Source organism: Syngnathus leptorhynchus, chromosome 14, assembly GCF_054491065.1.
Source record: "Syngnathus leptorhynchus isolate UIUO chromosome 14, UIUO_Slep, whole genome shotgun sequence".
Taxonomy (NCBI): Eukaryota; Metazoa; Chordata; class Actinopteri; order Syngnathiformes; family Syngnathidae; genus Syngnathus; species Syngnathus leptorhynchus.
In genome coordinates, this window is record NC_141208.1 from 842096 (window position 1) to 864578 (window position 22483).

Genomic DNA, 22483 nt, shown 5'->3' on the forward strand with positions numbered 1-22483 from the left:
ATTTCTTCATTTGAAATGAAACATTTGACATGTTGGTTGTGTTTTGGAATGAGAGCGATAAGAACAGTGGAAAGAGGAGTGCTAGGTCACGTGTCTGTCCCACTCATCACCTTTTCCTGAGTTTGCTGCGCATTTGTTTGGTTTTCACATGGCTTCACTTCTCTCTTCTGCTGTAAATCAGCCTCAATTTGCTTTTATGACGACATCTCACATTCCTTTGGATGTGACAATAAAGGCCATTCTATTCTCGTGCATCACAACTTTGTTCAAAAAAATTAAACCAAAAGTGAAATGTAAATGCAAGAGGCAGACGAACCCTCCTCTTCACACATTTATTGTAAAAAATACATATAAAAACAATTTCTGAGACATACAAAAGATTGGAGCTTTAGAAACAGTATATCCAACAGACAAAGACCAGCCGTTTTTTTTTCTTTTTTTGACTGCATTACATATTTACAATTCAATAAATAAAATGATGCCTCTGCTCTGCTCTGTGTATACACGCGTGCCGCGCATGCGTACTTGTGTGTTTTTTAAAGATTGTCCATATATGCTATGATGTCTGACAGGCGTCGGAGAGTAGATCTATTTCTACAAAACGCCATCTTTTGTCGAGTTCCCTTCCCTCCTTCCTTTCCTCCCACGCACAGAGCAATTAGCATCGGTATCAATTTGAGGTATTGCACCACACGGCTTGAGAGGGAATCGACTTTTTGAAAACATACGCGCAAACACCTCAAGAGTACACCTCATCAATGATCACCACAACGAATGTAACGTCGAATAAGCCTCGAAACACGCGCACACAAGAATTTGGCATTCTTCTCGTTGGAAACATGCACAGGGCTGTCCCCTAGTGGCAGGACGAGTTATAGCACCTCAGCTGGGACCAGAGTAGGAAAAGCCGTTTTGGGCATTTATTTCGTCCATATCCTGATTATCCAAATGGAATTGGATGCTCTTCGTCCTCACTAATACAATTCGGATTAAGCTGACTTGGACTTTAAGATGGATACTCTTGTTATCGAAGAACCGGCTGGAAGGTTTTCTTACGGTGAGATTGTGTTACTTATATTTCTTATTTATTTGAGATATATATACATTATATTGAATATTTATGACTAGCAATTTTCGGGGATTAACTTTGGCATATCAGAAGGACATCAAGACAACCATGCCCTAGTTGGCAGCTGGCTACTAGTACTACTAGTGACAAAGGTGGAGTAACAACCATGTTATTATTGCATCTGAGTCATTCAAGCAAAGTGCTGAACTCTTATTATTGAGGACAAAAAGGATATTGAATCAACTGCTTGAAAACAGAAAGCCTACTAGTGCATTGACTTTTGGCCGATATCGACAAAATGCCTTTATCGACTTTTACTCGATGGCCTCAATTTAACTGCACAGTCTTACTGGTGAAGACAAAGAGCTTACTAGTACAGGGCCATCAAGGATATTGAATAAAAAAAAAAAGCCTGCAGCAGCTGTGTGCATATTTACCGCTATTGTGCACTAGTAGGTTGCACTAGCAGTCTCAATATGTTATGAGTGCGTCTTACTAATGAGGTGAAAGAGCATCCTTGATCAAACTAGCAGTCCAGTGTACTAGTACCAGGACTGCAAGTTGGATGAAAGATACAAAATAAATGCTCAAACAGGTTTCCATACCAGAGGGGATGATCATAAAAAAAAAAAAAAAACTTTCTGAAGCCATCATTCATCATTTCCCTTCCCCAAATAAACCCTGACCGGCCGGGCAAAGGCAGCAAACACAAGGAGGCTCGAAAAGAAAGTCATACACTGAGCTATAATCATGGTCATGATGATATCATACTGTGAAAAGACGTACTTGCTATTATAAAAAGGTAGCTAGCGCCTTTAAGGCCGACGCATCCGCGCTTGAAACGGTGATAAAAAGTCTGCCGACTCCAGAAAACATGGGGGGAAATCTTTTCAGAATCAAAAAGCAGTACCGTTGCCACATTTAACACCATAGAAGTCTGGATAATTCACATTGGACACTCGCTCGCTCACTCACTCGAAGGCAAGACACTAAGGGGGAAAGAAATCCTCAAAGGACAAAAAGTGCTCAAATAGGTGCAAAGACCAGCGCTAAACAGAGCACAAACCAACCAAGCAACCAATCAACCAAGCAACCCCCTTGTAATGTTAACACTAAACATCGGGTAACGACCGCCCCCACCCCACGAGCCGGTGGGCGAGACTTTGACTTGAAAAAAAATACACAGGAGGTGACCTAAATTCCTCATCCCGGCCAGCGAAGACATCTGATGCCGACCTGGCAAGCGAGGGCTTAAATCCAAAAGCAGCCATGGTTTTTTGTTTTGTTTACAGTTTGTTGCGAAATGGTCCGGACCTACAAGAGGAACAGGAAGAGGTCCGCGCCGCCCGGAGCTTCTTTGTGGCTTGGTGAGTGGGTTTCCGTTTTCAGAAGGAGAGAATGTTGACATGGAGGTCTCCTGTGAGGACCAAACAAGTAAGGATGATCGTGCACAGCGAGGAAACACGAGTCATTACAAAACGAGAAAATCAGGTGAAACACTAAAAGACAAATTCATTCGAAAAATCCAATCTCGACACTACCTGAGTCATGGCGGGGGAAGTCATGTGACCTGGGAGTCAATCTGATGGATGCTCTGGGCAGCAGGGCTTCACCTTAGCCCAAGCGTCGATGCAGCTGCAACCGCATAGGACCGGGTTACTCGTTTGCAGAACATTGACCACGCTAAATGAGCGAGGGAGGGATGGCGAGTTGCCATAGACGATGAAATTGTTCAAACACACTCAACGTAAATGAGAGTGACGGAGACGCCGTGGCTGGGTTCCAAATGACAGCCGCCTGCTGGCTTTTATTTGCATTTGGGTGGAAGAAGCCGAAAAAAAGAAAAGAAAATCGAGCCACACCTCTTAACATACGCTTTGTCAAAGTAGGAACTTACAAGACGTGGAAAGCTCACAGCTGCCTCCGCACGCTCGCATGCACTGATGTGACGTAACCATGGCTGATGTGCACATGTGCATTGCCTAACCGCATCAACATTTCCTGTGCTCCAACAAGAGGGAAGCTAAAACCTCACAAAGTTCTGATAAAAAGTACACTTTCACAATCTGTGTAAAAAACTTAAAGGCCGCACAAATAAGGTAGAAAAAAACACGAAAAAAGGGGGGGGAAAAAAATATAAACCATTTCGAAAAGAACTGGTCAGTGTTCTTTTTAATGTATGACAAAAAGGTCAAACACACATTAAGATATCCGCACTGTGCACCAACCGATTGGTGGCGACTCGAATGAACACGCAAAGTGGCAATAAAAACAAAGGAGGAATCCCAATGTTCAGATTTGAATCACGTTTCATATTGTAGCTTTGGCCAATTGTTGAGTGCGCGCTCGTGTGTTATGGGTTTACCTCTTGTGGTAGACGCACAGACACGCCAGCCTGGCAATGGTCTCGCCTTGCAGCAGATCCTCCAGACAGATGGAGCACTCGCCGCTGTCTTTGCTCAACACGTCCGCTGGAGGCGCACACGCACAACACACTTCTCGTCACCCACCGTTTTCATTTGGCAAAATGCCTTTCGATGACACACGCACCGTTGTAGGGAAGCGGCGGGGACGTGAGGCAGCTCAATAGGTGATCCTCGATGCGACCGCCCGGGAACGGCTTGGAGCAGAAAGGACAGCGGATATCTGCGCACGCACACAATTATCACTTGACAACAAATCGATCAGCAAATGAATGGGCTCGTACAGATTTCATTTTTGGAGTTTTAAAAACGGTCTTTCATCTACTTGTGAGCACACAGATCGGTAGTTGTTGTTATTCTGCAGTCGTGAACATCCGAATTGCATTTCAATATTAGGAATCATTCTTTACAACTCTGATTCATCACTTTTATATTGTGTTAACATTTCGCAGGTCTGCCCGCGTGTGAAAGAGTCTTCGGATGTAACCGAGGCAGGCCGACAAGAGAATGTGGGAAAGTTGGGACAATTGTGTGAACTTTAACACCCAGCCAGCACTGGGTTTTCCCGTCTGGTTGCATGGAAAGCAAATGCTATTTCACCGCTGACTCCCAAAAGTCGACTACTCAAAACTAGCAATATGCCTCTGTGACGCCACGTCAATGTAAAGGAGGCGAGCCGTTGCCTGTTTGCAGTGGGAATGTGAGAAAGGCAGGACACGCAGGGGTGTGACGCTGAACAACCGACACTTCTCCACCCTGTTCTGGGTGTCAGGCAACTCACTATTTTAGACGTCCCTCTAGACACTGACGTCTTCCAAACATCTGATTGCACAGTAACAAAGTGCATCGTTTTTTTTTCCATCCATGGGGTATGTGGACGATACGTCAGCGAGCTGCGTTTAAAGACTGTAAAATATAATGTTCCATTATTAGGAGCATGAGGATCGGTGGACAACGCAGATGGTCCAAAGCACGTGTTCGTTGGTTGGTTGGTTGGTTGGTTCCTTCCTTCCCGGCCTACTTGCTCCAAAGCCAGCATTTCCTTATTTCCTGACCCCATTCATTTCCCAGCTCAATTGTCTGGAGGGCCGAAACATACGCAGTGTTTTGCCACATGGCTCTGTTGAAAGTGAAACTAGGCCTTTGATTTTCAACTGCCACTCCCAACTGTCAACGCGGCGGCCTCGTGACATGACGGGAAGGTGCTCGCTCGCTCGCTCGGTCTTGTGTGTCATTCCATCAAGTCTTGCGTCAGCGGCTCCGTTTACACAATACTGGCTCAGATGATTGCCCTCCCTCATCATACAAGCACGAGAAAAGAGATTATCTGCACAAGAATGCGAGTTCTTCAAACGCTGACGGACATTATGCACACGTTTTATGACTGCTCGACAGACCTAATTGAAACCGGCTTGCCTTTACAAATGGAATCATTTTGTTTGTCATTCACACGTGGTCAGTTGTTTTTTCACAAGCAGATCTCGTGCCCCCTGTACGATTTATGGTTCATCTCCTTGTATGGTATGCATGAGCTGTTGAAAGTGTTGACAGTTTGGTTATTTCCCCTCTGAAGCATCAATGAGCAACACGTTCGGAAATGTGGTGGGAAGGAACCCGCCCAGGCAGTCTGAAAGTGTTACAAGCTTCCTCTCGGGACCACCGTCGAGTGACAAATACAGATAGATCTGTGTCCTGTACTTTCACGATCACTCACTTTGATATCAAATCAATATGTGAGAGTCTACACTGACTCACAGTGATGTAAAAGTCATTTTGGGGCTTCTGTGGATTCCTAATCAACCCCATCGTGACTTTGTTTCTATTCATTTGCTCGATTTTGGGCGTTGTTGTCGTTATTTTGGCCGATTGCCAGTGATGTGATGGCTGATTTACGGCTTTGGACGTGCTCTGTCTGGCATCGCCTAAAAGAACAAAAAATGCGCTTGTATAGACGACATAGGTGAGCTTCTTGGATATTTCAAGAAAACAATCCTAATAATAAAGGGCAACCCTGTCGCTCTTTATGACTTGGAGTTGCAATCGATATTGACATCTTCAAAACAAATGCAAGCTGTCCGTTTAGCCATCAGTTAAGTTACGTCAGGGCTTTTATTTAGTTGAACACGACATGGGAATGCTGAATGGGTCACGTCTCGACTTACTGCCATGGCGGTTGTTGACGCGGTACAGGCCGATCCAAGCCTCAGACACCGGCCGCTGGTGGGTGCCCCGAACGCGGGCGGACCTGGCTCCGACGCTGCGGCCCCCGGCGTGTCGATTTCCGGGCAGCCGCTCGGAGAAAGTGCGGTGGGGCGTGTGGCCTGTTTCGTCTCCGGGCTGGCGCTCCACGTTGGCGGGAGCCTGTGGGCTTGTGTTGCCGTCCTCCTCCGTCTTGCCTTCGCTGTGGTTGTCATCCGCCGGGGACGCCTGGCTCATGCTAGCCGGGATTCCGTGATGGTCGGCAGGGCTGCCGTCGGCGCTCGCGCCATGCTGGCCCAGGTCGGAGTCGCTGCCTTCCTCCGAGCGGCTCCGGTTGACTTCGGTGTCCTCGAAGCTGCCCGAGAAGTCCACCATGAGGCTGGTAGGCCTGGCACAGCGGGGCCGCCGGTACGAATCCCGCTTGGTGGTGCCGTCCTTCCCCAGAGTGGAAGGCACCGGGTCTTCCTGGAGGCGACTCGCTCTCGTGCCCATCGCTAGCGGGCGGGCGGGCTAATGGGAGCCTGGCTAGCCGAGCAATCGAACGCTTTCCAACACGGTAACAACGACCTCGACTCGTCCCTTTCAGCTACGACGCACTATGGAGTGGAAACGACACCCCCCAGCAGCTGCCGTGCCTGGCGACCAACGTAATGAGTGAGGGGCGACTTAGCTGGCCGGACGGACGGACGGACGCGCTTTCTTCCCTTGGCCTCAGTTTGTCCTTCCAGTCCACATTTTCCTCTCTTTTATGACGTACTGGTTCTCGTTGCTGCAGCGGAAATAGAAGGCTCTCGTTTCCTGCTTTGAACAGTGTACAGTTACGGTAACGCACCGTTTTGGGCGACGCCACGATCTTATCCTTTTTACCTACAAACAGACGCTTCATATGGCCATTGGCAATTATTTGGGCTCTCACATCTTAAATGATCGTTTTAGTTTCAACAGCATTTGGAGTGATTTTCAGAACTAGGGGCGCGTGATGGAGCGGGCTTACAGTAAAAAAATAAAAAATAAATAAAATAAATAACATCACGTCGACGACCAATCCGCGCGCGGTCATGTCAAGAGCTGCCAATCGGCGCATTCGAAAGAAACAGCTGGCCGATGTCAACCAATCAGCATTCTCGAGAGAAGCAGCTGGGTCGCATGAGGGCATTGATTTCAGGAAACAAGTTTGTTTGACCTGATTGAACGAGCTTCGTGAACAATTGACACAGCGGACGCTAAGGCCACGCGTTCAAACTATACAGGTGCGTCTTATATGAAAATATTTCTGTCTTTTTTCGCACTTGGGTTTGTTTACATGAAGTGGCTGCCCACTGCTACGCCGCCACACCTACTCAACAGCGCTAAGGAGTGTTGTGGTGCGTCCGTGACGTAAGCCGTTCATTTAGGCGTCCATAAAATGTCGATATGATTGTCTCCCACTATTAGGACGTTTTTCAGGTGTGTATCTAAAATCTTTGCATCGTGGATCTTGTTCAAGTATGTTCAAGCCACGCTTTTGTGGACTTTGTTCGCACTTTATGGCTATGTTAACGACACGCCCCTTTTGTCGAAGTGAGCAATGCGAAAGCATTCGTCTAAACTGTCATGTTGTGTCAACTTGCTTTACTTATTTTCATTCAGGCATGAGGGGCCTGGATTTGCAAATAAACATGGCCTCTTCCACAAGCGGAAGAAGCTTGACTTCCAATTACGTCCCGCCCTCTCTGGAGAATAAACTCCTGACTCAGACATCCTCATCGTTGCCGAGCTCTTCGCTCCAGCCCTCCGGCCTGACCTCCACCTCTTCCTCCAGCCTCCTCTTCTCCGCCTCGTCCTCCATCGATTCGCCGCTTCTCAGCACCCAAAACACTCTTCTGAGTTCTTCCCGTCTCACCTCTTTCACTGCTTCCACCAGCAACCGTCTCCTTGCCTCCTCTTTAGTCGACGGTGCTCTCCTCTCTCGCTTTTCCCAGCCGCCATCTTTCCTTCCACGGGACAGAGACCCTGAGAAGGTTGACGAAGGAGGAGAGGAAATATCAGAAGCACAGCCTTTCTCTTTTGAAGAAACAAGTGTGGTAAGTGATCATTTTGTCTCCCACTTGTAATAGCCACAAGGGGCCTCTCAGGACAAATTTCAGGATTAACCCGAAATGGGTTATAACCTTTATTACTTTCTGTTTCAGCTGTATTCTGATGAAGATGACGAAATGCGGTCTGAGGAGGAAGAGCAAAGTGAGGAGGAAATGGTTGTATCCAAATCTATGGAGGTGCGCATACCGGAGCACCAGGAGAAGGTGGAAATGGTGGTCAAGAGACGGGAGGAATTTGCCGAGGTGGTCCGTGACAAGCAGCAGATTGACGAGGAGCTCAAGGATAAAAAAGTAAGGAGAAAAATCCCAAATAGGTTGCTCATTCCGTCTCACGGATTTGGGCTAGGATTGGTGCTGACTCAATTGATATATGTAGGTGAGAGACTGGGGTACATACAGGAAGGACTGGCACTAATTCTCAATTAGGGATGTAACTACACCAAACCATTGGGTTGACATGGAAGTGTTTCTCTTGTTTAAATAGAAGCACATTTAATCATGTTGTTTTTCCACCCTGCTGTGTCCACTTAGTATTTCCTACTGAATGCCGTGTGCTGCTCCCTGGTCCAAAAGAGCACCAACCCGGGTCAGAAGGACTGGGACTCTGAGCATAGTGTGTGGACCAAAATCACCAACCTGGTGAAAGAGATTTCTGAATTGGACCCACAGTTTGTGCTGAAGGTACACGGAGAACAGAAAAAAGAAAGATCAAATGATGCAAAAAGCATCACGTTACCAATGAAGAAGGTCTACCTTTGGGGCTGCTATGGAAAAGACCAAAGAATGTCTTATTTACCACAAGAGCTACAATTGATGGTGTCAAATAATTTCGGAATCTATCATTGGGATCAATCCATCCTTAACACACTTGGGGCCAATTGTTTTTTGTGTCATTCATGCGTACACTGTGTTTGTGTGCTCCCTCCCTCCCTCCATCTAGGTGGCGCTGTACACAAGACAAGAGTTGAACATCCGCATCACTGCCAACTTCCTGCTGGCCCTAGCCGCCAATCTCCCGGCCACCAAGTGTCACGTGCGCCGCTACTTCTGCGCCAGCGTTCAGCTGCCGTCCGACTGGCTGGAGGTGGTGCGCATCTACAGCACGGTACGACGTCCAGCGCCGTTCTGTTGTGACGGAGCAGCCGTCAATCCCGTTCCGCTCTTTCAACTTGCTTGCAGTGCTTCAGTCGCTCGCTGCCCATGTGCTTGAAAAAGGCCATGGCTGACAAGTTTAAGGAGTTTAGTGAGTACCAGCTGGCCAAATACAACACACGCAAGCATCGCTGCAAGCACAACCGCAACAAGAGCAAGGTACAATATTTGCTGACTACGTGGTGTGCTTCTCGTGGAATCAATGACATTGGCAATGTCAAGTATACAACCGTGGTTCTCTTCATCTCTCTCATATTCTGCAGAAACCAAGCGACGAAGATCTGACAAAGTGGGCCAACTTGCTTCGATCCGATACGACAATTCTGCAGAAATATGTCAGTTCAAAGAAATGAATGTAATCCAGTTAATCCGCAAGATCCATTCTATGGATGATTAATGCTGACTTGTTTGCATGTGTAGCTGAATATGGACGCCAAAACGACTGTGGACAAAAAGCAAAATGAGTTCAACATGAAGAAGATGATCAAGATGTTTCACATCAAAGAACCGGCCGAGCATGTCATGGCCATCTTGGGCCGAAAGTAAGATCGCTGACCAATGATGCAAACTGTCGCCAAGGTCGTCATCTTCTCCTTCTTTGCAGGTATCCTGCAGACCAGAAGGCGTTTAACCGCAGCGGTCTGAAGGGTTACTGGGACAGAGACAGAGCAGGTCAAAGGATGAAGCTCAAGGATGTAGAGACATGGGAAAGGCTACTTAGCCAGGAGGGCAACAAGGCCGCTACCTGGGAGAAACTCATTGGTAGAGCTTTTTCTTTTTTTTTTTTTCCATTATGATTTTACCACCAAACTTAAGATGTTTTGTCCAGATGAAGAAATAGATAAGCATGTAACAATATTCCTTATTTTCGCTCCAGATAATAATTCGCTGCCCTTCATGGCCATGCTGAGGAACCTGAGAAACATGATCAAGCAGGGCATCAGTATGAATCATCACCAGAAGATCCTCAGGCGGCTGGTCAATAAAGTGAGACGCTTTCCTTCATTATCTGAGCGCGAAACGTCCATCCTCCGAGCAAAATGTTCTGATTGATTAACAGAGAGCAGTGCTTCAGAGTCGACAGTTTCCCTTCCGCTTCCTGTCTGCCTACAAAGTCATCATGGAGCTTTGCAATCTTTGTGAGTCATCATCCTTTTTTTTTTTCTTCTGATAAGGACTTTTAAATGCAGGCTGGCCAAGTACTGTCGGGATCAATACTGCCAACTTGTATTTAGAATGACCATATAAATTCCCCCCCAGCAACGCCGCAAACATCCTCCAACAGCGAGATCCTGAAGAACATCCTCGAGAAGATTCCCAAGAGTAAACGCTTCGGCCGCCTGGACTGGCAATCGGCCAGCAGGACGCGGCTACGGGTGGCGCTCGGCGTGCCTTTTGTCTACCGCCTTTATCGCATGAAGAAGGATCGCTTCTTGAAGGCAAAGTATGACAACAAGTGAAGAAATGCAAATTGAAAGAATATGAAGTCACTAGGTATTTATTTATCTGTCAGTCTGGGAAAGCAGAGCCTCACCCTGCTGGAACGTTACCGGCAAGCCCTGGAGAAGGCAGTGCAACTCTCATGCCGCTACAACATCCCGCCCCTGCCGGGACGCACAGTCATCTTGGTGCACAACACCGAGAACTGGAGACAGGACTGGTGCAAAAAACTGGACTTCTGTATTCCACCCAAGTCCAATGACCACGGCGAGGAGGAGGAGGAGGACGATGAAAGGAAAAAGAAAAAGAGCAATGAGGACAAGCTCTGTCCTTCTGTAAGATATGCCATTTGGATTGAGACAATTCATAGTTCTAGAAATATAAAAATATATATGCTGAGAAAAATGCTGCACAAGAAGTTATATTTGGGGAGAAAAGTATTTGAAGTCAGTTGATGGATCTCCTTGATGGTCGTGCTTGGTATTTTTTCACAGGCACTGGAGGTTATCGTTCTGCTTTCGCTGATGCTCGCCAACAGCAGTGAGGACGCCCGCATCTTTTTGCTGAATTATCACAATTGCAAAGAGGCGCAGCTGGAGTCTGATGTGGTTTTAGAGAATGTGTTGAGCGTGATCAAGCAACACAAGGTACAGTGATGGCAAAGACACGGACAGACGCGTAAATGCAAGGACGTGGACCGACGGAGCTTTCCGTTGTCCTTTTACAGGCGTTGCAAGACATGCAAGTGGATGACTGTCTCCCGCTAAGTATTTACTTCCACCAGGTTCTCCAGAAACACAAGGTTTGTCAAAAAAAGATGAATTGTTCAAATTTGTCAAAAGTAGTATGTTGTGACATTTAATTCTGGTGATATTTGGACGTTTTCAACCAAAACATGCAACTTTTATGATTAGCCTTTGTTTTAATGATAGAAAACCAATCAAAATATCCGAGGTACTTTTAGAAAAGCTGATTTCAACTGATTCTGATTCCCTCAGTTGGACAACATCATCTTGCTGACTGATGATTACACTAACTATGAGCTGGAGTGGGCCATCAAGACCTACAGGAAGGAAACCAATAACAAATGCCTTTACTTTGAACTCGCCATGTCGAATACGTAAGGCGTTACCACCTTAACGCAATCTCTACTCACTGCCTGAATTGAAGTTCATGTTGTTTTCTTTGAAAATAGTGCATCCCGGGTCACAAGCTATGACAGGAACCATATCTTTCTGCCAGGCTTCAGCGAACAAATTCTGAGGTAAAAAATACAGAAATTCAATCCGTTAAATAAAAAAAAAAAAACCACACACACAAATTTCTGGCAAAAAATAAAAAACTATCAGATACAGAATAATAGAAATGAAGAAATACAATAGTAGATGAGACAAAAATGTTTGAGACCAAAAAATGAATAGAATTGGACATTTTGCAGCAAGCAAAAAATGGATACATTTATGTATCTGTACATTTTGAAACCAGGTTTGTGGCTGAGCGAGGCTCATCCAGACTGCTGGACCACGTGGAGCATCTGGACAAAGTTTACAATGTACCACCACCACCACCGACAGGAGCCAAAGATCCTGAGATTACCAATGACCTGCTCTCCATTCCCACCACTCCCAAGTTAAGGTAAAAGCATGAGCAAGTTCATTTCTAAAACATGCTCATTTAGTGATATTTTTCCTCAGTTTAAGATTGGGGAATTGTTTTGTAGAAAAAAACCAACTCGCTCGTCTGTCCACAGGTGGCGTGGTGTTCGCGTCTTCATATCGTCCACTTTCCGCGACATGCAAGCCGAGCGTGACGTCCTGGTGCGCAGCGTGTTCCCGGAGCTTCGCCGGCGCGCCGCGCCGTACTGCCTCCACCTGCAAGAAGTGGAGCTGCGCTGGGGCGTGACCGAGGAGGAGTCGGGCCGGGCCGCCACAATTTGCCTGGCGGAGGTGGGTCGTAGTCAGATGATGGTGGCGATCCTGGGTCAGAGGTATGGCGTGGTTCCGGACGCACTTGAATTACCGGATCTGCCGCAGTACAAATGGGTAAGAAAAGGTGTCTTCCTGTAATTGACACTTTAGCAGGATAAATACAAAGACTGTAATCTGTGAGAATATTCGATTTGTTTTTGTGTTTTAGCTCAAATCGGAGCCTGAAGGCCTGTCCGTTACGGACATGGAGATCCGTCACTTTCAGGCACTCTATGGCGATGCAGCAAAGCAGAGGATGTTGTGCTACTTTAGAAATCCTGACATCATCAAGTATTTCAAAACATTTCCCCCCTTCAAAATCTGATGTTGAGAAAATATCTAGTCTTTAGCTAGCTATCCAGACAGCTAGCTGATCAGTCTAGTGTTGTTTTTTTTTTTCCCAGAACAGTGCCTGTGGCATGGAGGTCCCACTTTGCTGCTGAATCAAAGGACACCGAGTCCAAAATGGAGCGTCTGAAGCAATGGATCCACATCCACAAGCTGAAGGTCAACGACAGGTGAGTTGTCCCAGTAAATTTGAATGGAATGCTCCCAGGATCTTCAGTCAGTATTGCTGGCCAATGACAAGAAATGATTGGACTTCTTTTGGTCCCAGTTACCCGTGCGAGTGGGGTGGTGTCGTGGAAGGCAAACCCTACTTGAAGAACCTGGAGGTCTTTGCCAAAGCGGTGCTGGAGGACCTCTGGGAGGCTGTCGTCAAGCAGTTTATCAATGTGAGCAGTTCGACGGCAGCGTCTCGCTGCAGCTAATGAAACGAGCGTCTGGTTTCTTTTTTTCTCCCTCAGGAGGACGAAGAAGACGAAGCTGACGCATCGGCCGAAATGTTAGAGCAGGAGGTTCACCAGGAGGTGCTGCGGAGGCAGTTTGTCAGCCGGGCCAAGCTGCTGTCTGCCGCTGTGGAAATGGTGGAGCAGGCGCAGGCCAATGGAGGTGCCGTGGTGGTGGAGGGAGCTCCAGGGCAGGGGAAGACAGTCTTCATGGTAACTTGTTTCCTAAAAAATAAAATCCTAACTTTATTCTTAACAACTTTAAATGTCTGTGTCATCTGGCTTTTTTCTTATTTGTCTTTTTTTTTTTTCAAATATCTTGAACACAGGCGGTTCTAGCCGAGGTTCTCAGAAGCGGAGCTAAGTCCAAGAAAAACTTGGCCTGTGATGTCATCTCATACTCAACAGCCGCCAGCCAATCGTCTCGCGCCGTGGAGAAACTCCTGAGATATCTGGTCCGCTGCTTGAGGCGGCTTAAAGAGGAGGAATTGCCTCTCCCCCTCTCTTACGAGTGGGTTCAAATCATCTTACAATAATGCGTGTGTTTGTCTTTTTGTAAATGTATGGACATTGTAATTGTTGAAAGGGATTTGCTGTCAGACTTTCACGCCACTTTGAAAGACATGAAGAGGAGCAAGCCTCTCGTGCTGCTGGTGGACGGCGTGGATCTTGTGTGTGACGACTGGGATCAGCTGCGCTCCGATTGGATACCGCAGCACCTAGCACAGGTCTGCCATTCTCTTTAGTCCCATATTATAATCGTTTTCTTCCAGGTAGAAGGATTTTCATTTTTTGGGGAGATACTGACAAAACATTTTGATCCTCACGTTACTGTTCCCAGGGTGTTTGTTTGGTGACGAGTGTCGCGACCACCTCACAGTTGTTGCACGCGTTATCCAAAAGGAAATCCACGCTGCTCTTCACCTTGCCGCTGCTTACCGTGACAGAGCGAAAGGAAATTGTTCAAAAAGAACTGGAAGCGTTTGGGAAGAAACTCAGCGACGCCGCTTTCAACAATCAGGTTGCTTCTCATCAACGGCATCATTTTTTGCCACACTCGATTCTTTCTCCGTGACGTTCTTGTGTGTATGCTACAGCTGCAGACGCTCATCATGAAGAAAAGTGCAGAGTGTCCTCTCTACCTGCACATGGCCTGTGAAGACCTGAGGAACTTTGCTTCCTTTGACAAGGTTCCATTGCGCATACTTTCTCAAAACATGCAACATTTATGTTTGTAAATTGCCAACACTTCATACTTCACGTCATACTCCAAAATGTTATCTTCCTAGAAATAGAAACCTTTCAAATGGCGTCTTTGTGTTTTAGCTGAACGAGAGCCTGCAGACTTTGCCTCAGTCTGTCAATCTGCTGGTCCAGTACTGCCTGAAGCGACTCAGCTCGGAACACAGAGGCATGCCGGGACTCTGCTGGGCTCTGGGGGCCCTCACCGTTAGCACCGCCGGTATAACTCCAAATATTGAGCTGCTTCATTTTGTTGTTGTTGCTACATTAGCTAACTATCTTCTTTTCATGTCCAGGCCTGAGGGAGCGTGACTTCTACTCCCTACTATGCGCTTGCAACGATCTGTGCTCGCTCAAAGGACAGCTCACATGGCAGCAAGTGCTGGCACAATGCAGGAGCCCCAAAGAACGCATCCCCATGATCACCTTTACCCGCATCGTGCATAGCTTGCGAAGGTGATGATGCCACAAGTGGCCTTAGAAATGTGCCCCTTTCTTCATAGTGGTCGAATCAAGCAAGGGCCACTCAAAATGGCTTTTAAAAAGTCCTTAATTTGGCCAAAGTGGATCTAAGTGGGGTGTTTTGCAGTCTGGTCAGTCCATCTCAGCTCCACGACGCCGACGACGTGCTGGCTCTGTCCAACCCGGACGTAAGGCGGGCCTTTGAAGACGTCCTCCTGCCCTCAGAAGACCACAGAAGAAGAGCTCACCTGGTGTTAGCGGGTAACAAACGCAAAAGACTTTTTGGATGGAAAAGCGTCACCATTTTATTTTCTCTGTGGGGGTCCCGGCGCAGGTCAGCTGTGGGTGCTGGCCGACGCCCTGGGTGCTGATACTTTTCTTCACGGAGAGGTGGACGCTGTCCAGCAGCTTAGTGCTAGTCTGGTTCGTCATCCTCTCAACAAACACGCGCATAGTTTAAATGATGACTTGTGTACTAGATTTTTATTTTTTTTGCTCCGTAGATACAAAGTGATGAGCTGGAGGTTCTGCGTTGGTTGCTTTCCAGCTATAACTTCCTGTACGCTAATGTGCGCAGCAAACTGCTGCACCATCTGCTGGACACCTACAATGAGCACGGTGAGTCAACAATTTAGTCACGATAGATCCATTTCCGACCACCTCTAAAAGCAACTACGTTTCTCCCAGATAAGAAGTCGTCCCCACTGAGCGTCAACCAGCGGGCCGCCGTGGACGACTGCCGAGATTTCCTGCGGCGCCACGGCGCCGCGCTCTCTCGCTGGCCGGCGCTTTTTGTTCAACAGGCTCTCAACGAAGCACCTGAAAGCCGCGCTCACGCCTGGGCCCGAGGCCTGATGGGTAGCGAGAGCGTGAGGGTGCTTGAGTGGCTCAACAATGACCATCAAACGTTTGAAGAGAGCAGGTACAGCGCCGGTCGTCTCATTCTATTCCGCAACTTTCAAAATCATGTGAATGTAATTCTTCTTCGAAAGTCTTATGCGCTCCCTGATATTCCATCAAAAGAAAGTGGCCTAAAATGTCTCAGAAAGGCTCTTTTTCTTTCTTTCTTTTCCCCCCCCCCCCCCCCCATCATCTAAATATGATTCAAGCAGCCTACAAAATGTGCTGTGTGTCGTTTATGCTGCAGTCAGCTGGTGTCCACCTTCACGTCTGAGCCTACGTGCTTGGCAGTAGACCATGATGGAGAAATGGTGGTCGGGACTGGGCAGGGAACTTTGCATTTCATCAATGCAAACACAGGACAGGTACTCTACAAAGAAGGTTTTGTTTCCATATGTGAGTGCACCGTTAGGTATCCTTGCTGTAATCCACGTAGATGGAGGGACGGTATCATTTTGAAATCTGAAAATGATCATACTTTAGGAATAGTGAAGCTGGTTTTGTCAAATTGCTCAATCTCAATGATCTCCGTGTATTATTGTGATCTGATGCCAAGTTGAACAGTTTTTTGGATGTATAATAAGTTGAGCCTAACCTCCTGTGTCACGCACGGCGTGACAGCAAGTGAAGTCGCTGGTAAGCAGCTGTGATGGCATCTCCAGCTGCCTCTTCCTTAAAGATGGACGCATTGCGACAACCTCCTTTGATGGGCAAATCGAGATCTGGGATAGCGCCAATGGTTGTCGGTGAGTGAGCTCTCCTGTAGCTCATCCCTAACGAATGCCACCACAGGTGAATTTGAATGTCCTCTTTGCAGAACGTCTCTCATTAAGGGCCACACCAATGTGATAACAGCCAGCGACATCACCACTGACAGGAAGCACTTGGCCACCGTATCACTGGATTACACCATCAAAGTTAGCCAGCTCCTGTTCATTTCTTAATAATAATCCTTCCCTACGCTCTGGCCGACCAAAGAACTGTCTTTGTCAGGTTTGGTCTTTGAGCGAAGGTGACACTGCGGCAGTTCTGCCCAGCGACAGCCCTCTAAACTGCGCTACGTTCGACCCCGAGGATCGCCTGCTGGCCGCCGGCTGCTGGAACGGGAAAGTTATCGTGTGGGAGTGGCTCCGGTGTGACCTCCATGTGGTGAGTTGTCCCTTTCGATCGTGTCAGTTGGCTGCCGCCACGCAATTTGTGTCTTCACATTTCCCATCTCGAGCAAATCTTTATGCGCTCGCTCCCACTCGGTGTGTGTTTATGACTATGTTCTTTCTATTGTACGTCCAGTTGCTGTGCGGCCACAATTACTCCGTGCGTAGCCTCTCCTTCTCGCCGTCGTCCCCAACCACGCTGTGCTCGGGCTCTGTGTCTGGGGAAGTGCGTGTGTGGTCTGTGGACACCTCCACCTGCGTGGGATGCTTCCAGGCGCACGTCGGTGCCACCGACTCCCTCGCCTTCCTCGACCAAGGCCGCTTGCTGCTGAGCGCCGGCTCCGATCACATGGTGGCTACATGGACGCGTGTCGATTGTTTGCACTTGTGAAGACAATAAGATGATTTCAATTTGCTTAACAGCTCCAGTTGTGGTCAGGTGGACTCGGACGCTCAGCCGGCACTTTAAGGAGAAAAGGGGTAAAGGTCTTTTACGGAGCGGTGCATCTTCTTACGAGCGACCCGACTTTGCTCGGCTGATTTTTCTTTTCTTTTGTCTTTATGGGGTTTAAAAAGAAAGCCTTTTATGCTTCTAAAACGTATGACCATAATTATAGCAACAATGTCCTTTGTTTATTTTTAGCTAGTCCCATCAACCACTCATGAAAAAGCTCCTTTGGCAATTTCCAGCTTCGTTCCTTCCTTCCTTCCTTTCTTTCTTCTATAGAGTGAGCAAGAGCCTCCTCACAAAAAAAGCAAGAGCGACGCCGCGACTGAGGCCGCCGTGCTGTGTGCAGCCGTCAACGGGGATCATGTCGCTGTGGGTTATAGTGATGACGGCTTCAAGCTCTTCTGCCTCAGCTCAGGTGGGTGGGCTGAAGGCAAGACGAAATATGCTCAGTGTAGAGGCAGCTGATGGTTTAAAAACAAAATTTTGGAATTGGCAGGTGAGCTGATTTGGGAGTCTGGCCTTTCCCACCTGAGTGTACCATCCCTGCTGTGGGTCCGCACGGATGCCGCCGACGCATCGCCGCTACTGTTGTCCTCGGGGCACGACAAGCGCGTGCGGCTGTGGCAGAGAAAACTCGGGGCGTACGGAGAGCTGACGGGCCTGGAGATGACGGACATGTTTGGCACGCAGTTTGGCATCATCCATACCATGGCACACAACGCCACTTATCTGGCCACCGCTTTAGGTGAGAAATGATAAGACGGGACAGAGTGTACTCGACAAGTCTTCACGATTAGGCCCATAAATAAGGCAAAAATATACACAATTCTGCTTTAAAACGACCCTTCTTCTGCTATTTACCTTGCTAGTTTGATGACCTGCCATAAATTCCAAAATTCTAGTAACTCTACACAAAGGATTAACTACGTATGCTGTGTTTGTCTGGTGGAACAGATGACTGCACTATATTCCTGTGGCTGCTGAGCAAGCTGAGCGATTCCAATTCCGAGTCCCCTGCTGGCCTGCTCAAGGGCCACAGCGCTTGTGTCACCTCCCTGGCCTTCAGCCCCGATGGTGAACAACTGCTCTCTGGTGGAAAAGACAAAGTAAGAGCAAGTGTCTCCAGTTCATATACATATGTAGGACACGTGTGTGTTCATACCGACAAATATATTGTGTTTTGTAGGCTCTCATGGTGTGGGACATGACCATGACTCCTCCTGGTCTCTCCAAAGTGCTTCCAGCTTTCCACAGAGACTGGATCACAGGCTGTGTTTGGACTCCAGACTGTGTGGTGAGCCTGCGCTTGCTTGCTTTTTCTCTTGCAAAATTCTGCACAAAAAATGAATATTCATATTAAAATTGATTGAAAATATTTTACATATATATTTTTATTTTCAATATTAAAATATCAGAATTCATGATTTGACTATTGATGAATGTTTTATCAATCTGCTTTTCAAGCGCTTTCATCTTGTTTCCTGCTTGTCTTTGTTCTTTGTAATTGGCAGATAAGCTCATCCAACGATGGCCGACTTTGCTTATGGGATTTAGAAACGGCTCAAAGCCTGCGAGAGATCACCTGGACGAGTCCTCTCACGTCTGTCTGCTGCCTGGTGAGAGTCGTCTGGCCTGGCAGGCAGGCAGGCAGGCAGGCAGGCAGGGAGTAAATGTCCCTGCAGGCATCTTATTGGCTGCACGTGCGTCTGCCTACAGGGGCCATACGTGGCGGCCGGATCCACCGATGGCAACCTGCACGTGTGGGAGTGGGAGACCAGTGTGAACATTTGCCACCTCTCCGCCCACCAAGGACAGATCCGTGCTTGCTCCATTGTCCCTGGTGCCGGTAAGTCTCAAGTGAGCATCATTTTCATATATCTTTTTTGAAATGTATCCTTGCATTCTTGATTTGTAGACAACAAGAAGATCTCCGAGGACCTCACGGTTCTTACTGCCGCCCAAGATGGAATCGTACGGCTGTGGAAGCCCTTACAGGTTTTGTATTTGATAAGAATTGAAGTCATTGCAGCGAGGTGATTACAATGTGCTATCAAGTATTTAGCATATGATTGATTTTCCTAAATGTCATTTCCAGAGACTCATTTTTTCCAACTATATCCCACCAACATGAATTGAAATCCAATGCCCCACCCACATTATGCACCTTTTATAATAATAGTTAGTATAGTATAATAGTAACATAAGTAATGATAATAAATAAAAATCCCAAATGAATTTTGTTTTTAAGAAAACATTATTGTCATGATTTGCCTAATAATGTGGAAGACAATTGACGCGTTCCTCCTATGTGTCGGTGCACAGGTGGAACACTTTAGCACCTTCCAGGGTCACAGCGGCGCCATTCGCAGTGTCGCTCACGAGGGGAGCGTCCCACAAGTCCTCACCGTTTCTGAAGATTGCTCCTTAAGAAGCTGGATCTGGGAAACGGGTAAAGTTGGATTCCTTCACGCTGTTATTTCATTTATTTTCGTGACTTGTCTTCATTCTATCTTACTTCAATCCTGCTTTTTGATAAAACGACAACCATATTTTGACATAAATAGCTGGAAGTTGGAAAAGATTTTCAATTGAAGGTGAAATGATGCCGTTTTGTCCATTCAACCTTTGCTGACTGCTTGGCGCTCTTGATGCTCAAGATTATTTTTCTCCGCATAGAGCGGACCCCCAGCCTTCGACGTGCCGTCAGCGCTTTGTGCTTTTCCGACACGGACGGCCGCGTACTGCTCGTTGGCTACGACTCCGGCCTGCTGGAGGTTTGGCGGCGCGGCCGAGTGGTCGGACGCGTGCAGGTGAGTGCCCGTTGAGCGCATGTCGGCACGCCGGTACCGTCCGTCTTGCTTTTGTTTTCAGGCTTCAGACTGCAAGGTTGTAGCCATCTGCACCATGCCCGACTGTCGCTTTGCCGTTGGCTACGTGGGCTCTTGCGTGGATGTGTGGAAGCTAGCGTGGAATCAGGATGACAACACCGCAAGGTGAAAAGGAAAAATGTTGAGTAAGATGGTGGAGTTTTATGTTTAACTGTGTCTTTCATGCCCAAATGCACCTTGTGTGTCTTCCAGCATAGTCAAGGTGACGTCGTACCAGGTGACGTCTCAAGTGGCACACCTGGCATACTGTTCCATTCTCATTGGTGTGTCCAAAACCGGATTGATTTTTGACGTCACCTGCAGCAACAACCGCGACATGTTCTGGTCAATGGTGGTCCAAAGGTAATTAGCGTTGTCCTCTATCTATTTTGGGTCGGGTCGATTTTTTTTTTTGACACAACCTTGGTGTTCTTTGCGCTGTATGTTCTAGGTCAGTTTTGACTCAAGCCAAGAATATAGTCATTGTCTATATTAAGTTATGTTCTGAAAAAGCCTGCTCGACATAAACTGATGATTAAACAAATGGTTGAAAGGAGAGGGTATATTTTTGCATGTGCAGATGTCATCACACCTGTGTCAAAGCTTCTGCATGACAAACTTGGTGGCGTCTGTACAAAAGAATGGCATTGTTGAAATGTGAAAAAATTGACAATCTTATTTTTCTTGCTGTCAAATGACAAAACTGGTCAAATTTGACCTGAACAATTGTGTGTGTGTAAGGGTTAAGTGATGCTTGCTTTGTGTGTTTGTGAATTCACACAGCTGGAACCACCAAGTCAGCGTTTTGGGACTCATCCGAAACGACGAGAAAAGCATCTGGCTGTTGGGCGAGTCTGACGCCAAGGTCCATGTCGGCTTCATTGTGAGTTTTCCATCGTGATTGTAACATCTTTGTATTCATTTTTGGAGCATTCTAAAAGCATAAATTGCTATGTATAGGGTATATGGCAATAGATTATACTGTCTAAGCTTAGCATATCAATCATGTATTATATAAATGAAGAATGAAGTTAACGCTTGTCAGACTATGCGGTTGCTATAAAATATGCAAGGTATGCTTTATTATTGACATTATAGTCCGTGTTGATATGTTGTCTTTTCTTTCAGTTTGCTATGGGCCCGCAAAACATCATTAATTCATCTTTCAGTTCCATGATCTTGGAGACCGACACGTCTGATGAAAAGCAGAAGGACTCGATAACGGCCGTTAGCATTGACAAAGGTGCTATCGCCGACACAAAGCGGCGGCGGCGGCGGCTGCTGCTGCTGCTGCTGCTGCTGCTGCTGCCTGTTGTCTTACGTGCGTGTGCTTTTTCAGAATTTGTGGTGTGTGGGGATGTGGCGGGGAACATGTGGTTCAACACGCCTCCACAAATATCCACGTGGAGCAGCAAGAAGCCCGTAAGGCTTAATTTGGTTGATTGGTTGGACCTCTAGCATCGAATCCTTTCTGCTGTTGGAGGAATGCAACGTTTCTGAAAAGCGCTTTTGTTGAATTGAATCGTGTGCCCCGCTCAGGCCCACCATGACAGGATCAGTGTGCTAAGGCTCACCCACGGCCTCATCATCTCAGCCTCCTTCGACCACACCGTCAAGCTGTGGGAAAGAAGCACCAAGAAACAAGTCAGTCACTGCCATTGACTGTCTCTCCCTCTTTTCCTATCATCTTCATTTATCATTGTGTCTTTCACCCGCTCTTATCCAGGTGGGAATGTTTGTGTGCGGCGCTCCCGTAGTCTTGCTGGAGGTGAACCCAGAAAATCCCTCGGAGATGGTGTGTGGCGACACACTGGGAAAGGTTTACTTCCTTTCCTGGAGAGACAGACACTAACTTACAAAAACGTCATCATATTTCCAAAGACTACCAATGTGTGCAATATATCAGTAAGATTTTTTTTGTTATTTTAGTTATGAAGGGAGCTTTATGCTGGCATGCTCACATGTGCCTTTGGTTTACTTGCATAGCAAACTTAAATACAACTTATATCAGCTTTTGTGTGAGCTGCATTTCCGTTTCTTGTTTGAAAATCACTAAAGATGGCTTATTTTACAAGTATGTTTTGTTTACATCTGATAATGAATATAAGATGTGTATGGTTGGATGGAACAATAAAGGCTTTCAAATTGCTCTTGTTGGTCCTTTAATATGAATTATATCAACGAAATCCTATTTGATATACTACAATATTAGACTTTCATGATTACAATACTGTTGAAAATTGAAAAATAATTTTTTGCAAGACAACTGGTGAAACCAATGTGATCCACAA

General features: G+C 46.9%; 2 protein-coding genes across 3 annotated transcripts; one reads left to right on the forward strand and one right to left on the reverse strand.

Annotated features, from left to right (window-relative positions):
- Positions 1 to 286: 286 nt before the first annotated feature.
- Positions 287 to 6751, reverse strand: LOC147045751 (uncharacterized). The gene is made up of 5 exons (XM_085930473.1): positions 5655 to 6751; positions 3620 to 3715; positions 3435 to 3540; positions 2611 to 2704; positions 287 to 2486 (listed from the first exon to the last, which is right to left on the reverse strand). Exons 1-4 carry the CDS (start codon positions 6181 to 6183, stop codon positions 2647 to 2649), a joined length of 789 nt encoding a protein of 262 aa, XP_085786599.1. The 5' UTR covers positions 6184 to 6751; the 3' UTR covers positions 287 to 2486; positions 2611 to 2646.
- On the forward strand, positions 5644 to 22341 carry tep1 (telomerase-associated protein 1). Of its 2 annotated transcripts, none has more exons than XM_085930432.1 (55): positions 5644 to 6941; positions 7321 to 7754; positions 7863 to 8060; positions 8301 to 8450; positions 8710 to 8874; positions 8949 to 9080; positions 9185 to 9256; positions 9342 to 9463; positions 9526 to 9683; positions 9799 to 9908; positions 9982 to 10060; positions 10182 to 10365; positions 10435 to 10696; positions 10856 to 11008; positions 11089 to 11163; positions 11360 to 11481; positions 11557 to 11625; positions 11847 to 11996; positions 12112 to 12403; positions 12498 to 12619; positions 12733 to 12846; positions 12945 to 13062; positions 13135 to 13329; positions 13446 to 13627; positions 13703 to 13844; positions 13958 to 14137; positions 14214 to 14306; positions 14443 to 14578; positions 14655 to 14814; positions 14948 to 15081; positions 15155 to 15243; positions 15324 to 15438; positions 15508 to 15742; positions 15968 to 16085; positions 16342 to 16466; positions 16538 to 16637; positions 16714 to 16869; positions 17011 to 17226; positions 17298 to 17354; positions 17602 to 17740; positions 17822 to 18070; positions 18280 to 18431; positions 18512 to 18619; positions 18837 to 18941; positions 19042 to 19171; positions 19241 to 19320; positions 19648 to 19774; positions 20002 to 20135; positions 20197 to 20318; positions 20406 to 20555; positions 20976 to 21075; positions 21321 to 21435; positions 21532 to 21614; positions 21732 to 21836; positions 21919 to 22341. In XM_085930432.1, the coding sequence occupies exons 2-55, from the start codon at positions 7323 to 7325 to the stop codon at positions 22042 to 22044; spliced, it is 7737 nt and encodes a 2578-aa protein (XP_085786558.1). In that variant the 5' UTR covers positions 5644 to 6941; positions 7321 to 7322; the 3' UTR covers positions 22045 to 22341. The 2 variants fall into 2 exon arrangements, with proteins under 2 accessions (XP_085786558.1, XP_085786559.1); XM_085930433.1 differs by lacking the exon at positions 5644 to 6941 and adding an exon at positions 6953 to 7137.
- The last annotated feature ends 142 nt before the right edge of the window (positions 22342 to 22483 follow it).